Below are 21994 nucleotides of genomic sequence, written 5' to 3'. Positions count from 1 at the left end.
CAGTCTGATGACGTTTACAACAACGTCAAGAGTTTTTCACTAATGGATAGAACTTCCACTTTGAAGCCATCAAAGTCCCTCGTCTTTGGTAGCTATGGATGTAAATTGTTCGTTTTGTTCATTACATTGAGAAACTGCACCTCATATTTTTTAGTTATGGTGGGAGGTTTCTAGAGTTATAAATGAAAAATTGTTGGGCAATATTCTTTTATGATATGGACGTATTTTTATTTATTTATTTTGGTTGAACTGTAAGAGTTTGGAAAGTGAGGCATGTATTATTAATCTCTTGATTATACTTGTTAGGTTTCATATTCATGGTTGTAATTTAAGCAATCATAAACCTCTTTTCCTCTGTGCATGGTAGGCTACATAAGGAATTAGAAAATTTATATATGCACAATTAAGGACACTACTTCAAACAAAGTTGTAAAAATAGATTTAGTACATTTAAGATATGATATTGTGAAATAGCAAGGCCTTTAATTATTTTATTTGTTTTTATTTTTCTGGTGGTTTTATATTATATACATGGTTAATATTTATTTTATATATTTTTCTATGTATACCCTTGGCGATTTTGTTAGGCTATGCAAATGTTGTTCAAGCATAAGTTAAAAAAAGTCCACTTTGTAACTTTCTTGCTGAGGTTTCCCATAGTGTAAAATCTCTTAAACTCATAAATAATGATAAATATAACAAATTTATACGATATTATATTTCTGACTGATTGTCGTTTGTTTATCTGTTTGTATTTTTCCCATCCCTTTATGTTATGTTATGTTCTTTGCTTTTCAATCGAGTTCTATAACTAACTAAAATAAAAATACGACATATTCGTGAATCAATATAAGGAATAGATAGATTGGTAATTGATAAAGTTTGATCTACTTATGAATGTTTTCCATGTAATTTTTATAAACTTTTTTTTTTTTTGATTAAAATATTTTTAAAATAACATTTATTTACAGTTATGTTATTTTTTACTTTGATTATTTTGTTTATTCTGCTTATCGATAAGTGTTGTTCTCCTGAAGGTTTGAACAACATCATTTCTACACAACAACAATAATAATAATAATAATAATAATAATGCTTATAAAACTTTTAAGATCATATTAACAGTAAAATAATAATGAAAAAAATTAAAAACCCTTTGTACTTCCGGAAACTGGCTGTTGCGGTCTTCGAGCAGAGTGGGCGCTCTAGTAAAGATATCAACTGAAGTTGTGGGCACATGGAAAAAAGGTACAAGGAACAATATTTTTTTTACCGGACTGTTGACAGTTTACACGTGTATGTTGTGAGGCAAAAATATATTTAGAGCTCTGACGCGATCATTTCATAACATTATTTAGTGTAGTTTTTGAGCGCGTGACCTGAGAAGCTGCACCAATGTCGCGTGCCTGTAAAACTCAAGCTCATTGAGCAGGCGGTTGAGGACGCCAAGTTTAATGCAGCACTAAATGGAGTTCATAATTGTCAATTTCTCTCAGGCAAAGTGGAAGTTGTTCTACCAAATCTGAGGGGCACTTTGAATTCTAACGGGGGGCTGACAGCAGTGAGGAATCCGTCCAGAGCTGGCCTTAATTATCGAGTTGTCAGAGCCTTGAGGAACCACCCAGCCATAAGAAGGCTTGTCTATATATCATGCAAACCTGATGGGGAGGCAATGAGGAACTTTAGAGACCTGTGCAGTTCAGACTATAAGAGGAAGATCACTGGAGAAGCCTTCAAACCAACTGTGGCAATCCATGTGGACATGTTTCCACACACACTGTGAACTAGTGCTTGTGTTTGAGCGATAGTATAGCTGTTTTTGAGAAAGTAGTTGTTCATTCCGATAAATGACTTTTTATTCATTACATTTTTATTCATTAAATGTCCTGGAAAATATTCAATGCAGTTTCTCTCTCTTTAAATATTTATTATAGTTAACTAAAACCATAGAATAAATTTTTGCTACTTGAAATAAAATAAACGGTAACAGTATTAGACTAGTTTATTTTGGCTAGTTGACAAGGACATTTCATATTTTCGTTTAGTTTAATTTACTGTACTAAAAAAACTAACTAAAAATAAAAATTGTATAGACATTAAGAAACTAATAAGATACAAAACGACTAAAACTGAAATTAAATTGAAAAAAATAAAAATAATTCAAAATATTTATAAAAATATCTCAGTGATACTGACATGACATATACAATGTAAAACTTTTTTTCTTTTACAAGAACATGCTATTTTATCTTGTAGCAGTTAAACAATCAACTATTATCTCGATGATATTAACACATTATTTAGTAAACCCTTATGTTATGTTTGACTCTATCAGATCCCTTACATGATCACTAGAGGGTGATATTGCGTCATCCCTCCATTTTGTGCAGTGCTGCAGAGATGTGATGCAGTTAGATATTTTCAAATGTGAATGCCTAAAGAATCTGTTCTATTTATATAACCAACTTGCTCAGAAAAGCCAGTGTATTTATGTATACTTACAGAATTTGTGAAGTCCAATAATAAGTATGATCAAGTTGTGAAAATAGGACAGATTCCTTATTCATTAACAACAAGTTCACATTTGAAAATATAAAGATGAGCACAATCGTTTTCAACTGTACTGTGCTCTTTCTGTTTAAGTAGCTATAAACACAGAGCCACCATCATGGGCTTCAATATGACACAGTTCCGTGTGACTGAAAAGGGCTGATGATTTGGATGAAGCAAGCTCACAATGAATCACGAACTAGGCAAAAACTGTAGTAAGTTCACAGATTCAGGAAACGTTAAGTAAATGCTTCTTGAATAGAGTCAAAAGGCAGCTATTTTGTGTAATATGAAACAGTGACATGAGTGCAAAATACTATGGCATTCAATTACTGTAATGTGCTCAGCAGTACATTTTGAAAATGGAGATGAGATCTGGCTATAGGAAATTATAGTAACCCGCAGGAACTAATTCTTGTTTGAGGAACTACAGATTTGTTTTTGTTTTTAGCACATAAGGATCCATATGTCCTCTTTTGAGGAAATCGTAGCTGCATGTGTAGCTCTTCAGAAGATGGCCTGTGTTCACCAGTAAGCCAAATCTACCTTTTTAGACGAAGCTAGTTATTCTTGGAAAATATTGAAAGGTTTGCATTTGCATGCATAGCATTGTAACACTCATTATACAGTAAACATGAACAGATATATGTATATGTGCTGAAAGTATTACATTTAAACTTATGTGCATTCACATTAATTCAGTCATTAAAAAAATAACATTATTTTTATGTGCCTGGTTATTCAAAGTGTTTTGGCAAAATAGCCCATATTGACTTGGGCAAAGACTTGCGTTTTCTGATTTACTCATGAGCATTAAAAAAACAAGCTTTGTAGAGATGTGATCTGATCTGTATCACACAGTTAGAGTGCTGGCTATCAAAAACCAGCGTAACATAAGCATCAGATAACCAGGCAACCAATGAAACTGGTAGGTCTAGATGGCATCCTCTCAGCCTCGCCCAGTTGCATCATTTTAAACGAAATCAGAGGGTTAGATTCGCAAGAAATAAAAAATTAAATCACTCGACGCGGAACCTGCCTGCTAGCATCAATCAAATTGCGATAATTCTTTATGGTTGCATCGCAAACAAGGTAAGCGCGTTACAGATGCGCGTTTATTCCAGCGTGCCTTTATGGAGACTGAAGTCACACCCATTTTGTGCAGAATTGAATGTATTCGTTGTATGAGGGCTTTGTCTTTTATAACAATGATGACTGAAATGACAGATGGCTTTTTTTTTTGCCGACGATCGTGAAAATATAATCGACTCGTTCTCTTTACAGGAGACAATAACGAGCATGAAAGAAATGGCGACGACGACAGAGGATGTTTATGATGATGCTTACGAAGAGAAACCGGGCCCGAGTCCTCCAGTGAAAATCGTATGGAGGAACGTTGTATTAATGTCTCTTTTGCACCTAGGATCACTTTATGGTCTGACGATTCTTCCATCTGTCTCATCTTTAACGCTGATGTGGAGTGAGTATGTTAATTCTGATTCTATGAACTGATTGACGTTTGTTTTAATAGCAACCTGATCGTATGTTTATGCGTTTTTATTTTTTGATGGCCTAAGGTTAATGTATAAAGAGACTGGATAATGTTGTAATGTCTGCAACTACGTGTTTTGTGTAGGCTATATATATATATAGATAGATAGATAGATAGATACACACGCCCACATAAAATATTTTATAAACCATCCCCACCATAACCCTGATTACATTTGGACTCAAAATGGTAAACATATAGTAAACATTTAATTCAAAACAATTGTAAATAGAATTGGCAACAAATATGGAAATAGGTCATATCAAATAAGTCAAATGTAAGCTAATGATTTTAATCAAATATAAAGTTGTTAGTTAATTTCACATTTATGGACACTATTTTCTGCAAACTTCATGTGTTTAGTGGAAATACATTGGAAATCGATTCATTAGAATGGATTTGATATATCAAATGAATCAGGAAAACCTGCTGATGTGTATTATATCAGTCTTTTTCTTTTTTTCTCATGTAAATCTTTCATAATTTGTATACTGCCTTACAACTTGTATGATATAACCCCTATCGCTCACGTGAAGTATAATTGGTTAAACTCAGCAACACTCTCTGGTTTCCCTTGCTTGTTTTGCAGGTATTTCCTCTCATAAGGGTGGAGGTGTTCTTCTCTTACAGATTCAAAGTTGTGATTACTATTCTCAGATATGATCAATTATTGTCACTTTTTTTTTTTTTTCAAAAGCGAAAATGTCAAGCCACATTGTCTCAGCTAAATTTGTTATGTAGACCAATGCTAAAAGCATTTTGTAAGCATGTGTGCGAGACAGTCCCGTGAATAATTTGAAATCCTACCAAAAGCTATAACTGTGATCCACTGTTGTGTACATTTTTGGCATCACAGCGCCGCATAATATTGCACCCTGTTGAACAAAGAACAATTGCTGTTGAAATAGGCTCTCCATTGTAAATTGAGCCGGGTCATAACAGTGTGCCCTTCTTCACAGTCTGTGGCCTGGTATCCCACATCCCTTGCAGCCTTGTCTGACAACACACAGCGAGACATTTTGTCCTCTCATAGAGCGAATCAAGGGCGCACACACAGTTACACACTATAGAAGCTGTGTGTAGTTCAGACTAATTTGTTTTTAAACATTCTGTTCTATTTTCTCTCTTAATGTGACAGCGGGAGTGTGTTTCATGCTAAGCGCTCTAGGAATAACCGCTGGCGCCCATCGCCTTTGGAGCCACAGGTCTTACAAAGCCTCGTTGCCATTACGAATCTTCCTAGCGACTGCAAACTCCATGGCTTTTCAGGTAAAACACTTTTAAGTGGATGAAACAATCTTCTTAATAGGTTCAAACCTCACAAGATCCGAGAGATAGCCATTGTGCCCATGAACAAAGCAATTAACCCCAGGATGTCCACCTGGGATTGTCCCTGTAATAAGTGTAGTGTAAGACACTTTGCATAAAAGCATCTGCCAAATGACTACTTACATTTGCTATATGTGCATATACAGTGCCCTCCATAAGTATTGGAACAGTAAAGACTAAATTGCTCTGTTGGCTGTGGAGTCAAGACATTTGCAAATGTGATTCAAAAGATGAATATGAGACAAAATATATGAATGTCACTTCACAAAACTACAGAATGTCACATTTTATTATTAACCGTTTCAACACATATATGTTTTACTAAATAAAAAGAGCAGCACTTTTAGAGTTCATCCCACTCATTGATGTGAGCATAAGTATTGGGACAGTTGAGCATAAGGCAGATATAAAAGATTAAAAGCTATTATTTAGTTACAGATCCCTTGCACACAATCACAGCAGTGAGTCTGTGACCCATAGACATCACCAGACTCTTGGTCTCATCCTTTGAAATACTTTTCCCAGCCTTTAATGCAGCCAATTGTTGCTTGTTTTGGGGAGTTTCTGCCTTTACTCTCCTCTCCAGCTGGTGAAATTCATGTTCAATCGGATTTAAATCTGGAGATTGACTTGGGCAATCTAAGACTTTCCATTTCTTTGCCCTTATAAATGCTTTGACTGAACTGGCAGGGTGTTTTGGGTCAATGTCCTGATGCAATATGAAGCACTTCCCAATGAGTCTGGTGGCATTTTCTTGAATATTGGTAGGCAAGATGGTTTTGTACCCTTCCAAATTCATTCTGCTACTGTCATCATACATTAAGTCATCAGTAAAGTTGAGAGGGCCTGTTCCAGAGGCAGCCCATGCCACGACAACACCTCCACCATGATTTACAAATGAGGCTGTATGCTTGGGGTCATTGCAGTTACCTTTTTTTCTCCACATTTTTGCTTTCCCATCGCTTAGATAAAGGTTTATCTTTATCTCATCGGTCCATAAACACAGTTCCAAAACTCTTCTGGCTCACCTTTGTGCTTTTTTTGCAAACTCTAATCTTGCCTTTCTATTTTTCGTGCTGGTCAGAGGTTTGCATCTAGCTGTGTAGCATCTGTAATTCTGTGTCAAAGTCTCCTGAGGACAGTAGATTGTCAGAGCATCACCCCAGCTTTCTGGAAGTTGTTGGTGATTTTACAGACACGTCTTTTAGGGGTTCATTTTCACAGCTTTTATGATTTGTCTGTCATCAACTACTGTTGTTTTCTCAGCTGATCAGGTCGTTGTTGGTTGCTGGTGGTTTCCAAACTCTTGATTTCTCCATGCCCTTTGTTTTTGCTAGAGCTCTAACTGACTTCCTCTTTTCTTTTAGCATCCAAATTGCTTGCTTTTCCCTCAAAGTCAGCTCCCTCGTCTTCATCCTGGTTTGTGTGTGTCATCATCGAATGCAAGAATACAGAAGTAATGGATATAACTGAAATGATACGACACATTCCCTGCTTTTTACCTGTGAGGCAACTGTCCCAATACTTATGCTCACATCAGATAGAGGGATGAAAGTCTAAAAGTGCTGAACTTCTTAGCTGGTAAAACATCTGTGTGTTGAATCACCCAATAATAAAATGTGACATTCTGTAGTTTTGTCTCATATTCATCTTTTAATCATATTTGTAAATGTCTTGACTCCACAGCCAGAGCAATTTTGTCTTTACTGTTCCAATACTTTTGGAGGGCACTGTATATGTATATAAACAGTCTTGTACTCGACTTAGAGTATGACAGATATAATATAAAATTACAATATTGATGAATACGTATATCCATTTAGAATGATATCTATGAGTGGGCGAGAGACCATCGTGTCCATCACAAGTTTTCCGAGACTCATGCAGACCCACACAATGCCCGCAGAGGATTCTTCTTTGCTCACATCGGCTGGCTGCTGGTCCGCAAACACCCAGAAGTTCTTGAGAAAGGACGCAAACTGGAGCTCGCTGATCTAAAAGCAGATGGGGTTGTAATGTTTCAGAGGAGGTCAGTGGGAAATTGTGATATTTTATATTCAGTTTTGTAAATCTTCTTACCTACAATACTGTATAAAAGTTTGGGGTCTGTAAGATTTTTTTTAATTATTATTATTAATGCTTTTATTCAGCAAGGATGCATCAAATTGATTAGAAATGACTGTAAATACATTCATTTTGTTACAAGTTATTTCAATTTCAAATAAATACTGTTCTTTTGAGCTTTCTGTTTATCAAAGAATCCTAAAGAAAAAACAAATTCCACAAAATATTAAGCAGCACAACTGTTCTCAATATTGATAATAATAAGAAAATAATGGTTCTTGAGCACCAAATCAGAATAATTTCTGAAAGATCATGTGACACTGAAGACTGGAGTAATACATGAAATTAAAAAAAATATTATTACATTAGAAAACAAATATTACAATAGAAAACGGTTAATTTAAATTGTAATAATATTTTAAAATTTTTCTGTTTTTATTGTAATTTTCATCAAATAAAGGCTAAAAAAAGGCTTCTATCAGAAACATTTTCCAAACCTTATCGACCCCAAACGTTTGAATGGTAAAGTACATACACTACTTTTATATTGACATCTTAACACTTAAAAAAAAAAAAAAATTTTTTTTGATGAACTCAAAACCAATACAATTGATAATTCAAAACTTGATTAAATGAATTGTTTATTTACTGGATTAAAACCTGACAAAGATGGGACAAATGTTGATCCAGGTTTAGTCATCTGAACCAGGTCTCATATTTGGCACTAGCTAATGTGTGGAATAATCAATATCCCTTCCCATCACTTTGAATGAAGTCCAACAAAAGTCCTGAGCTTTTTGATAAGGGTTTAAAAACACATTTCATAGAATTGCCTGATCAGATCATAGGAGAATAGCTGGTAAGTCAGCATTTCAAACTGTATGTTGTGTTTCAGCTGAGGTTTAACAGCCTGTGTTAATTCAGAAAATCAGTGACATGCATAGAAGAACATGTGACAGTTACGTGTAAAGCAGAGATAAAATGGCTATTGGAATTGTTGTTTTTAATTCTTCATTTTTCTGCCCATAGGCATTACAAGTTATCTGTGGTGGTGATGTGCTTTCTCATTCCCACGTTTGTACCTTGGTTCTTTTGGGAAGAGAGTCTTTTGACCAGTTACTTAATTCCTTGTCTGTTGAGATACACCGTGTCCCTTAATGCCACCTGGCTGGTCAACAGTGCAGCTCACATGTGGGGAATGAGGCCTTATGACCACAACATCAATCCCAGAGAGAACAAGTTTGTTGCCTTCAGTGCCATCGGTAAGAACAATGTCTTTTCTTTTACAGCTTAATATTAATTCATTCACTTTTGTTGAACATTTTTTTTATATTTTAGTTTGCGAATGTATTTATTGACATTTAAATATGCAAAAGCATTTATGTATTTAAAAAAAAGTATTAAAATATATACAGAAATATAAATATTATCAAACAAAGTTTTTATATATACACTGTTTTGTTTAAAATGGTTTAAATGAACAAAATGTATTTGAAATAAACATATTTGGTATGTACTGATTGGAAACTATATGCATGATTTAATTTTAGGTGAAGGATTTCACAACTATCATCACACATTCCCCCATGATTACGCTGCAAGTGAGTTTGGCAATCGGCTGAATTTGACCAAGGTGTTTATAGATCTCATGTGCTTCTTTGGACTGGCCAAGGATTGCAGGAGGGTAACTCATGAGACCATCATGGCCCGTGTTCAACGTACCGGTGATGGCAGCCACAAAAGTGGTTGATTTGTTCAGTACATATGAGAAAAACAAACAAACAAACAAACAAAAAAAGTTATAATGAAACATATACAAAAGCATTTGCAGCATTTCTTAGTGTGCAATGAAGATTGATCTATATACACTCTCATATGAAATAAGAAACTCTAGAGTGTGTTGGACTAATATGTGTTCTTAAGAATTCTTTCCTTTTCATAGTGTGTTGGACTGTGGGAGATTATTTTCGGAGATGGTATAGGCCATAGATTGGGAGGATAAATGTCTCAGTCTGCCTCAAGAGGCAAGAGATGGTACTTCACTAGTTAAACAGCCATGTGCCTCATTACAGCTCTCACTCATGAATAGGTTGACCCATGTTTTCTCTGGCTAAGCAGTTATGATTTTAAAACATCATTCCAGCAAGCTATACAAATTGTAAAGCTAAGATGACACGCTATTAATATACAGGCACTATTTTACATTTTCTTAGATGATAAAAGATTTTTTCCATTTGAAACAAATTTAACGACCACCAAAAGATTTATTTATAGGTTAGTATACATAGTCAAATAAAACTGTGCCATAGAAAAGTCCATAGGAAAATTGTTCTCAGTTGAGCTAAAATGTTTACTTGAATAACTAAGGTTAGTTCTGTTTAGGTTTGTTGACAGTATACATGGAAATACATCCAGCATTATTGATGAAAATATTTTTATTTAAATTATTTAATCTTATTTATTTTTATTCTACATGCCAATGCAAAGGTCCTCAGATCAGTGATGCGTATAATGAGGAATTCCCTCAAGTAAAATGAGCAATTTATCAGAAAGTTTAATTTCTTAATGTTTTCCATGTTGCATAGTGCTCTATCTGGTTTCCTTGGACTCTTGTGGTCCTGTAAAAAAGTACCTGTCAAATGACCAGGTAAGCCTATATGGTGAACTCTTTTCTAATTACAAATATATATTGAAGTATTAAAGGACTATTTCAAGTATTATGAAAGGTATTTAACCAAAAAAACTATTTGAAAGAAATGTGGCTGTTGGGGTAAAAGTATTATGGTGTACAATTATTCTAGCAGATTTATTATAGGACATTTATTTGTCCTTATGATATAATCCAAGGATTGGAATATTCAATGTCTTCATTAGATAGAATCTTGCCCTTTGCCTTATAATAGGCCTATATATCTTCAGATTTTGGGTTAGACTCAGAATTGAAAATACAAAGATGATGTATAGCATCAGAAAAATTATTACAAACTTATGAAGTTTTAAGTCATTCAGGGTGGGCTGTTTTCTGCGATGAATGAATGACCATCTGTAGCTCCCTACATGTATATATTTTTTCTCATAAATGTTTGATAGGTTGATTAGTGGTATGCATTTTCCAGATGTAAAAAATGCCAAATGCTTTATATATTTAAAACATACACCCATGTTTAAGAAGAAACACAAATTGTTGACCTTTGATGTCTGGGAGCCTTAATGGGCACGTTTTCAAAGAATGTTGTTTCATGTACCATAAACCAAAATTTCTATAAGTGGAAGAGTTTTGCGAGTTGTACCGTGTGTTTTGTTATGAATCAATATTAATCTTTTCTTAATTGAATAAAAGTGTGTATATCTGAAAATTAAGTATCGGCTATCTTTCTTTTGTAGCGCTGACAACAGATTATATTCATAATAATAAGTGAGTGAGACCACCATGTCAGTTTTAAAACAAAAATGAAAACGGTTTGCGACTTATCCGATCATTTACGCGTGCGCGATAGGCTATAGCATGAGTTTTGTGGGGGAAAAAAATTGTTTAATGGTTTGAAATTTGATTGTATGCCTATTTGATTAATGGTTTTCTATGGAGAGCTAAATTACACAATTTAAGCAAGTAAATATTTATTTATTGAAAATCTGAACCTGGTTTACTAAATTTCTGATTTTTAATCGGCAGTTTTGTTTATATTTCAGCTGTGAAAGAATAACATTTGGGGGGTAGCCTATAAATCTAAATGATGCGCATCGTTTTTAAATCAAGAATAGGTCTATATTCATTTTGGAACGTTTCTTTTTGTTTCGATTTTTACGACAGTAGCCTACTCACATTCAAATAGACCAAACAGGGGATTTAGAAATGAATTTAGAAATCTCTTTATAGTGGCAAATTCGTTTACTTCAGTCACTTGGAAGCCTTTCAGAGCGTAATCCAAAAACATCCCTCTGGAATCTCCCAAATAACTTTCCTAATCCTAATTTGCACACGAGAAGATACGCGGACGTCACAGAAGCTGAACCTAAAGGTCATGAAGGGTCAGCTAAAGACTAAACTGAGAGAAAATGTAAAATAACACTGAAAAGAATTATGAAGTCCTCTTCAAAAAAACGCAAACACAATCGAATCGATTATCCTTCTTATCTATGCTAATTCCTGCTGTTTATTTGAATCTCTTAATTCAACTCCTAGCGAGCACGGATTTAACTTTGATGCATTGCTTTAAAACGTAATAAGTTTATCAGAATCGGCAAAAATGAGCATGTTAGCAAGAGCCATAGCCTACGCATTATTTTTTGTTATTCTACTATTTTTATTCTAGTAAATGTTTAAACTAGGCTATTTTCATTTAATCCAAGTCAGTAGCCTTTCTAAATCGTATTTAAACGTACTTCAGCGGATCCTTACTATTACTAAACTGAATCTAAAACGCTACGAATGTCATTTGATCCAGATAATGTCAGTAATCCCTGAGCTTTATCTGCCACTACTGTATCAAACCCTTTCATGCTGCTCTTGAAATTGAGTTTTAAGGCACAACCTTAGAGATGCCATCCTGATTTCATATTAATTCACCCCAACTGTTAGCACGCAGGGAGCTCTTCCCAGCTATTTGTCCTGGAGGAGCGCAGGGTGCCCTTTTGATCATTTCAATCTCTCTCTGGTACAATAGTTCTGATTGGCTGAACGAGTAAGAAAAGGGAAAATCTTTAATTAAGCAGATAATCTCTTGTTGGGATGAGAGGAGCTCCATTTCAGAACCCCCTTGGCTCACACATGAGACCCCCAGCCTCTGAATTCTGGATGTAGGTTATATAGAGCTCTTGCAGACCCCTCTGCTTTCCAAGGTGAAGAAAATTCTGCCAGTCGTCTCTCTCAGGATGTTCATGCATTTGGAGGTTTATTATTACGCTTTCATTCTGATGGCTCACATGAAGTCTTGTTGCTGTTGGTGAGTTCAGCGTTCTGTTTTCCTTTAAGCATTTAGCCTATATACGTGTGTTTATATCGAGCTTTTACATTCTGTGTTTATTTCTGGGTATCTGGATTAAAAAGTCGGGGTGAAACGAACACTTCCACTGATCAGTTCCCGTTCCGTCATAAAGATGCTTTGAGTCTCGTTTCATTAAGAGCAAAAGCTGATGAAGAGCGAAACGCTGTTCTGATTATAAATTGATAAATTCTCATTATATAGGCTTAATATATGAACATCGTTCAAAATATTTTGATATATATATTTAATAGCCTATATGAAACTCCATTGAAACCTTTCATTTTGAGACTGTAATTTCCATTTTAAAATGTACTCAAGATCAGTGACTCATTTGTAATTAGATTTTAAAATGTAAAAAAAAAAAAAGAAGTTGTTTTATCAATGTGAAGCTTTACTAATTTCAAGAGGAACATATACAAGTAATGGGTCAGCTGACTTAATAGGCTGCTCTGTCTTCCAGGTCAGTGAATAATTTCCTGATGACTGGCCCAAAGGTAAGCCAACATCTTTTGATCTGCTTTGCTGATCTTTATCAGGAGAGGGAAACTTCAAAAAGTCCAAATGGATGGATTTGGGTAGTTAATGTTTGACGCTGACCCTGTGATCACAATGCAAGCGAGTGGCAAATTAAAAGATTCGCCGCATCACAGGTGCTGTATTTCTTGAACGTGTATCTTCTGTGGATTAGGTATTACTTGCTGCTTGGGGTGGACTGGACCATATAGCTTTCACACACTTCAGCTCATTCACAATGTGAAGTTGTGAGGACTTTTTCTGAGTGGCAAGGGAAGGGGCCTTTGGTGGGTGGTCATCATTAGCAACCCAGCCGCCCGTGAGAGCACTTGTGGTGCTGTCTCTTCTAAACCACTTGAGACGTATTAGATTGTATAAACCGCAGTTTCACAGCCACATAGATCCTTTTTGTTTACTTTTTGTGTGCATTTCTGATGGAAATACAGGAAAAAAATTTACCCCAGAATTTCTTATATTTAAAATGTTAATAATAATTTTAAAAAATTATTTCATTATAAATAATGCGATCATTCCGGTGGTTTTTAAAAAAATATCTAATTTAATAAATGAATATACAGCAAACATGCAACCATAGGGAAGGATTTACCCTAATATTTCTAATATTTAAAACTTTTATTAATTCTAAAATGATTGTAATATAAGTAATGGTCATTTTGGTGCTCTTTTTTAGCATTATTTTAGTCTCAATGAGATGCTATTATTAGTTTTTATTTTTTACATTTTCTGTTTTTATAATTTTGTTAAAGTTTTAGTGTTTAGTAGTCATTTTTATTAGTTTTTGTTTTTCAATGTCTACATCATCTTTTAATAATTTTTATTTCATTTATTTTTAGTACATTGACAAACTAAATGAAAATGAGAAATGTTTCTTTGAACTAGCTGAATTAAAACGTTTTTTTTTATTTTATTTCAAGTTACAAAAAGTGTTGTGGATTTAGTTAACTATATATATATATAACTATTTTGGATTTAGTTAACTATATTTAAAACATATCATCTATTAAATGAATATACATCAAAAAAACATTTTACAGTCGAACCATAGGGAAACGTTTACAGCAATAGTTAATATTTAAAACTTTAATACAACTTCTAAAATTATTTTATAGACATAATGGGGTAATTTTACTGCTTTTTAAAATGTTTAAACATCATTATTTAATAAATTAACATACAGGTGCATTTTTATATGAACTGTGCATGCCGAGAATGAAAAGCATCTAATCTTATCATTAGTTTCAGTCACAGTGTGTTTTGTAAGCACTTGATAGTGAGTGTGTATTTCATCCCAAACCTTTTTGGTATGGTTTGCATTGTTTCAGGCCTACTTGATCTACTCCAGCAGTGTGGCCGCAGGAGCTCAAAGTGGGATTGAAGAGTGCAAGTATCAGTTTGCGTGGGACCGCTGGAACTGCCCGGAGAGGGCTCTTCAGCTCTCCACCCACAGTGGACTCAGAAGCGGTGAGAACTATGACCTCTGCTGATGCCTGTTTTATGTATATTGTGCTTTCAAGTCTCTGAAAATACACACATTTTAATAGAATAAAAGTACCATCTGTATCAATCACAGATACAGCACTTAAAACAAACATAACGATCCTGTTTAAAGCAGAGAGAAGTGTCTCCCAATGTTGATGTGCCTGAAAACACTGCATTCTTGAGTCAATTAAACCTGGTCTGTTAATAGGCAAATAGAAAAGCCACCAAGGGGATATTGTGCACCAGAGTGAGTGAGTGAAATGGACGCCCTCTCAAGTCAAAGGGTGTGGGTCAAAGGTTTGCCTCAGACTCCTTTCATTAGGCATTCCTTAAGTGCCAAAGAGGGGACCTGTTGCAGTCCAGTGCCGACCCCAGACTGACAATATATGAGAGCAGACCAACTCCATGTTTGATGCAGGGGGAATAATAGTCAAAAGCCATCATTACTGAGATGGTTGCTAAAGATTTGAGTAAATCATCTAATGAGGAAGAAAATCAATGATGTTGAATGCTTGTATTTTAGTAGCCTAGAACCTAATATTTCATAGACAAGATGAATAAAATAGCATTTCAATGCATATTCATTTCAGTGTTGTTTCTAATCACAGCAAACAGAGAGACAGCGTTTTTCCATGCCATCAGCTCTGCTGGAGTCATGTATACCCTCACCAGGAATTGCAGCCTCGGTGATTTTGACAACTGTGGATGTGATGACACCAGGAATGGCCAACGAGGTGATAAACTAAATCTCAACATAGATGGAAAGCCAGTCAACATTAAAGGGATATTTTGGGTTAACTATAATTTGCACATTTTGTAAAGTTATATTCAATTTAACATCTTTGTTCCCATGACTTTCTAACTATAACCCTAAAATAATGAGAACATCATTACAGCTCAAATAAAACATGAGTTTTAGCAGAAGAATTCATTTAAATATTTTTATATAAACTACAGTTCAAAAGTTTGGTGTCAGTAAGATTCTCTTATGTTTACAAAGGCTGCATGTATTGCAGTAAAAATACAGTAAGAATAGTAATATTGTGAAATATTACAATTTAAAATAACTGCTATTCAAACATTTTTTAAATGTAATTTATTCCTGTGATGGCAAAGCGGAATTTCTGCAGCCATTACTCCAGTCTTCAGTGTCACATGATCCTTCAGAAATCATTCTAATATGCTGATTTGGTGCTCAAGAAACATTTCTTACTATTATCAATGTTGAAAACAGCTGTGCTGCTTAATATTCAGTGATAAATGGTGATACATTTATCTCAGTTCTGTTCTTTGATGAATGGAAATTTCATAAGAAGAGCATTCATTTGAAATAGAAATTATTTCTAACATTCTAAATATCTTTACAGTCACTTTTGAACTTTTCAACTTTTGCATTCTTGCTGAATATATATATATATTTTTCTAAAAAAAAGAAGAACATTTTCTCACCAAACTTTTGAACGGCATTGTGCAATTATAATAACTTTTAAATAAGCCTCAAATTATTGCTTTTAAATTCTCCAATATTTGGCTCTATTTTAAGTGCCTTCCCATAATCCTGATTTTGGCTTTTTGTAAGGAAAAGTGCTAACTATTTTTGTGGCAATCAATATTGTTCCATAAATGCTGCCAATATTTAACAAAAGTAATTTCTATTAAAGTATATGCCACATTTAAGTATATTTTTATTCAGCCTAGCAAAAAACATAATTCTTTGTCATCTCAGGTGGTCAGGGATGGCTATGGGGAGGCTGCAGCGATAATGTTGGATTTGGAGAGGCCATCTCCAAGCAGTTTGTGGATGCACTGGAAACCGGACAGGACGCGCGAGCTGCCATGAACCTGCACAACAACGAAGTAGGACGCAAGGTATATGAAGTCATTCGGGTTGTTCGGAGCCTAAAATTGAGGCACGTCCGTCGGCCACCAACAGCTCGCGGAGTGGCTTTTGAATCATTTTTCAGTGCTTCTAATGATAGCTTACCACCCAAGAGTTTCATTCACAGACTTATAAGCAAGGTGCCACTCGCTCTCCCAATAGTGTGCGCGCTGTACCAGAAGGGCCTATTTACAGCCTGTGAATGTCCTTTATGACGAGGCCTTAACTTGAGATTCTTGGGATCAGTGGTGCAAGCTTAATTAGATGACCTAGGGGTCCGCACATTGCAAAGGTTCTGTATTCTGTTGCTTCCCAAATAAGTATTTAGTTTTATTCTTGCAATAAGGATCTTACATTTATGTTGGTCTTTGTTGTACTTGAGAGAGCCATGGGGATCACAGCCATGTGCTCAAGTGCTCTTTGTTTATCCTGTCTGTGCCCCGTCTGCAGGTTTTGTCAATTCATTGGCACCTGGAGCATCATTGTAACTGAAAAAATGTGAAAGAATTCTTTTTCACTTCCTCCTCAATGGACTCGCCACTGGGTCTGCCTATGACAGAAAACATGTTGACAATGGCTATGCAAAATAAATACACCCCTTTCCTGCGCCGAACAATCTAGCTCGATGTGAAACCCTGATTCTGCGTCTTCCGCGAGCGAATGAGAAAAGAGGCGTTCCTTTTTAAAAGACAGCTGTTTGTTTCAGCCGAAGTCAGGAATTATTGTACGACCACCAAGAAAAGAGAAAGCCCAGACTTGAACCTTGAACCTCTCCCTCTTAACTCGCAGTTTCCTTCTGCTTGTTTAAGTGGATGTATAGGGTGCCTACTAAAGAGCGCATTGTATTTTTCGACTGATGAGTTCAGTCCTGATTAGAATGTTTTCAAACATGAACATTTGCCTCTAGAATGCATGAATGAGTGAGTTCTTTAACACGAGATCCTCTCTTCAACCAGGCAGTGAAAGGAACCATGCAGAGGACGTGCAAGTGCCATGGAGTGTCTGGCAGCTGCACCACTCAGACCTGCTGGCTGCAGTTGCCCGAGTTTCGAGAGGTGGGCAACTACCTAAAGGAGAAATATCACAGGGCCGTGAAGGTGGACCTGTTGCGCGGCGCGGGGAACAGCGCAGCCAGCCGTGGGGCAATCGCAGAGACCTTCAGCTCGATCTCGCGCAAAGAGCTGGTGCACTTGGAGGATTCCCCCGACTACTGTTTGGAGAACCGCACTCTGGGCTTGCCGGGAACAGAGGGCCGCGAGTGCTTGAGGAAGGGCAAGAATCTGAGCAAATGGGAGAAGCGTAGCTGCAAGCGGCTGTGTGGAGAGTGTGGTCTGGCTGTGGAGGAACGCAGGGCTGAGACCGTGTCCAGCTGCAACTGCAAATTCCACTGGTGTTGCGCTGTAAAATGCGAGCAGTGCCGCAAAACTGTCACAAAGTACTACTGTGTGAAGAGAACCAAACAGGTCAAGAACGACAGTGGCAGCCGTAGGAAAAGCTATCGGTTGAAGAAGCAGCACTAGAGATGCCATGAACTGTTTTTCACGGTGGTCCAGAAGTTTTTGATTCGGAATACATCCTGAGCTTGAGAATGAAGTGAGCTAAAAAGGTCCATCTGAATGCTTTAATGAACACCTACACTCTTAAAAATAAAGGTTCTTAATTGGCATCTATGGTTCCATGAAGAACCTTTACATACATGGAACCTCTCCATTCCATTTTTAAAATGTTCTTCATACCAACAAAAATGGGTTCTTTTAAGAACTGTTCACTGAAAGGTTCTTTGGGGAACCAAAATGATTCTTTTATGGCATTGAAACCTTTATTTTTTAAGAATGTAGTTCTCCAGAGCTGTTACTTTTAACGCATTGATCTGTAGTATTTCACGATTATTCCCGTATACATTTGTAAAATAGCAGTGAACACCACATTTAACCGATATAGCACAATAGACTGTAAATAACCTTTTAATTCACCAACAAGGATGTACTTTGATGGATAATTTATTTGAATTATCATTTTTAAAGGGGATTTGAATTTACTATCGGGCCACTTCTCCAGCTGCCATAAAAATCATTTCTTGCCTATTTTTTTCTTGTCCGTTTCCATCTGTTTTAGTATTCTGACAATAGTTTTACCCTGACACTGTATATGAACTGTAAATAAGAGGAAGCACTTTGTATATTGTTAATTTATTGCACAGATACTATAGTGCTGTTTTTCTATGATAGTTTCTTTCCATGTTTCTGTGTTTTTTTCAATTTCATAATTAAAGATGCGTAATAGTTTCATCTTTTGAGTTATTTTATAGTAAACCGTCCTCTGCTAATTTCTTGTGCTCAGAAAAATAAATGTGACATTTTAAGTGTCCCACACAGTGTAAAATCAAATGATTTTCTGTAGACCACTGGTCAGACCTAATGATTTCTTTGTCTTTGGCATATATAACCCTTTTCTTTCTGTATTCTTCAGCTTGATGTCACATAACCCGGGGGCAGAGAGACAATGAGAGAGAGCATTTAATTATAGTCTTCCTTCCTTCACGCGTCTCTCAATTTCTTCTTCACAAATGCCTCCTTTTCTGTCTTAGTAATCCTCAAAGCACTCCCGATTGTTTGCGCTTGGATGTTTCTTTACTGTTTAAGACTAGTTTAATTAACTTTGTAGACAGAGGGAAAACATGAACCAAGTCGCCCCACAAATCATCTAGCATCTAATTTTGTATGCTAATCTCCTTTTTCATGCCACCATCTCGGGAGAAAAAAAAATGTTGGGAAAACTTCATGTAGCCTGTGTTGGGCTTCCTGTGGATGTTTTATTCCAGGCCTACCTATTTGGCTCTTTTCAGTCCTCTAGAGCCTTCCTTTGCTCGATTTAACAATGAATGGCGAGCTAATCAGCTCCCTCGGAAATGCACTGCTGCTGAAGACGCTAATCCCCCTCTCCTCCTCCTTCAATGGGCTGTCGCCTTCAAAAGGACTTTGGGAAAAGGCTTTGCATGGATTCACACTGTTTGCTGAATAGAAGTTAGTTCAAGTATTGTACCCAAACAAGTAGGGTTTATAAACAAATACTTGCCAGCTACCGTCCCATCGGCAAAAGTGCCAGCCCTACAGTAAAACACAGTGACAAAACTGTGGCCCTTTAAATGTTGACTAAAAAAAACTAATTAAAACTCTATTTATTGGTGATCGCTTGTTCTGCTATGCTTCTGTGGTTTCAATGAAGCACCTCATTGACATCTTATTTACGAAATCAAGATCAAAAATAAAAATTCCCCTTGACACCTTGCTAATTATGTGGAGATTAAGTGAATTCCTCCTATTTTTCCAATTTAGTTTGTTAGGATAGCCAATGAAGGCAACACATTGTGATTTATTAAGTTAAAATGTGTGTTTTGATATTCACATTCAAATTTCACTTTATCTATAAAAATCGAGTCAACCTTAAACCCTACTGCTAAACTTCCGTTTTTTTATGTGTTCACATGAAAGCAGGGTCGCGACTGGAAGGTTTGCCTTGCCATGGATGATTTGCCGTGGGGCATGAGTTTAAGGTGGCTGAGAGTGAGGTAACACACTGGAAGAGAACAAGATTAGATTTTGTCATGTTTTGGCATATTTCGTGTCAGCTAGGTTGTCTGATATATGGGAATTCACAGCAGAGAACATTCTTTTACAGTATATTGAATTGTGTATATCCTTAAGCTGTTATTAATAAAGATCTGTTACAAAATTATAGTTTTTTTTCTATTGGAATATAATATTTAGCTTATACGGTGTTATACTTTTTTTCTTTTTTATTTGTGGAGGTATATTTAGCAGTGTGACTGATGGCCATGTGCTCTCTCAGCACAATTAAATGATGAAACAATCCACAGAAATTGGGAAAATTACATTTATTGGTTCGGAGAAACCTTGACTAATAGGATTTATGACTTAAGGCATCTGGGGGAAGAACACTAAGAGGTGGCTAAGGTCAGCATGGGTGTGAGTGTAGCAGTGGGTGGGAAAGGACTATTTGTCTTCTCCCTATGACATTCCCCTAGTTTTGCACACCAGTTGATTCACATGACTTTCAGATGAAAAGATACACTCCAAAACACAGCTAAAATATTTAAAACATTATAAAGCAGAATTTGATAGGGCCTACCTATTCCTAAAATGATCAGATATTCAGACAAGCAGAGGCAAGGCAAGCAGTTTTTTTTTTTTTTTTTAAAGAATCATTGATTTGCATTAACAGGTGCATTTAGAGAAATATTTGAGTTTGGCACAATCGTTCCATCTGCTGGTGACTGAAACGATAAGTAGATCATTATGTTCGGTAGTCCTAAAACCCAGAACAGAATTAGTATTTTATAGCCTGAGGCTATATTTTCCTATGTGTTTTTATATTGACGATAAAATATTTATAAAGAGCTAAATAAGATCTGTGGTTAACATTACATCCCAAAAGGAAAGTGCAGCCGCTGTGTTAAAACGACAAGTTGCTATATTCAGACTATGGCCAAAACAAAAAATATTAAGCATGATTATTATTAAGCATGAGCTAATTGCCCCAAAAATAATTGTTTTAGTTGTCTCTGTACAAAAGCCAAAACGATATTTTATTATCTGTAAAACATTTAACCAAAACGAAAATAAAGGAGACTCATTTTCAATTAAATTTAGGCCTTTATTAGTTAATTCATTTAATATACAAACAAAAGGCGTCAAAAAGAATTTTCTCCCCACAAAATCGGTTGCCTTTGTTTTAGTTAAACAGTTTTTGTAATTTATTTTTCTCATATTTTCCCCGCACCCCTTTGAGTCATCCTCGTGGTCCCCGGACCCCACACAGAAAACCCCTGAACTGTAGTGGGCCTACTTTAGGTAGCACTGTTATAAAAAATTGACAATGATCTCAGACACGTTTTGGCGCCCTCCGAAGGTTACATATAGGCTATATTTTATAAGAAGAGAATCCGTGAAGGCTCAAGGGAAAAGTGAAATAGGCATGGACTAAAATTAACACTGTTTGAAAAGGTTACTTTGTGTCATTTTTCACACACATAAATTCTGTCACAAGAAAAAGCAGTGACAAATGATTACAGATATTCTTAAAGGTACAGTTCATCTAAATATAAAAAATATGCCATAATTTACTCAAGTATGCAAAACTCTGAGACATTTTCCAAAATATCCTTTTGTATTCGACAGAAGATAAGGGATCATGAATATCCTTTAATAGGTATTTCGCTAGCATATTTGGGCCTGCTGGTGCTTATATGATTGTATGTGCTTAGATGGATGTATTTCTCTGTAGTTTAATAAGTGTTTCTCGTCATGTGATGCATAGTGAAATAAAAAGATACATACCCAGGTAACTCGAATGAATCTACTAGAATATTCTTAGCCCCTTTTATATAGCACAATAAAGTATGGCCGACCACGAAACAACCAGTTGTCCAATATCTCCATCTACCGTTCAATCCGCACTCTGGCTTTTTCTTTCCTCATAGGTTTGTGCGAGCGAGACAGGAAAGTAACTAATCGAGTTAGATGTCCAGGACTATGGGACAGTGAGACTTTTTTTTTTTTTTAAAGGATGTAATTACCGAAAAAATACATTTCTTTGGAATAC

The 21994-nt window shown here is 35.8% G+C and overlaps 2 protein-coding genes across 4 annotated transcripts; both read left to right on the top strand.

The window, feature by feature from the left end:
• The first annotated feature begins 1182 nt into the window (after nt 1–1182).
• Nucleotides 1183–10847, top strand: LOC306882313 (acyl-CoA desaturase-like). 3 transcript variants are annotated; one of them, XM_079436854.1, is made up of 6 exons: nt 1183–1248; nt 3835–4030; nt 5241–5371; nt 7255–7460; nt 8525–8757; nt 9046–10847. In XM_079436854.1, exons 2-6 carry the CDS (start codon nt 3850–3852, stop codon nt 9243–9245), a joined length of 951 nt encoding a protein of 316 aa, XP_079292980.1. In that variant the 5' UTR covers nt 1183–1248; nt 3835–3849; the 3' UTR covers nt 9246–10847. The 3 variants fall into 3 exon arrangements, with proteins under 3 accessions (XP_079292980.1, XP_079292978.1, XP_079292979.1); XM_079436852.1 differs by lacking the exon at nt 1183–1248 and adding an exon at nt 3414–3478; XM_079436853.1 differs by lacking the exon at nt 1183–1248 and adding an exon at nt 3459–3642.
• A 1520-nt stretch (nt 10848–12367) lies between these two features.
• On the top strand, nt 12368–17892 carry LOC306882309 (protein Wnt-8b; the record flags this gene model as incomplete). The annotated part of the gene is made up of 6 exons (XM_079436848.1): nt 12368–12438; nt 12941–12974; nt 14337–14475; nt 15102–15227; nt 16220–16362; nt 17329–17892. 6 exons carry the CDS (start codon nt 12368–12370, stop codon nt 17890–17892), a joined length of 1077 nt encoding a protein of 358 aa, XP_079292974.1.
• Nucleotides 17893–21994: the final 4102 nt, after the last annotated feature.

The sequence above is a fragment of the Barbus barbus genome (genome assembly GCF_936440315.1).
Source record: "Barbus barbus genome assembly, chromosome: 16".
In the NCBI taxonomy this organism is placed as follows: Eukaryota; Metazoa; Chordata; class Actinopteri; order Cypriniformes; family Cyprinidae; genus Barbus; species Barbus barbus.
The sequence above is the reverse complement of the archived record's forward strand: the minus strand, read 5'-3'. Positions and strand labels throughout refer to the sequence as shown.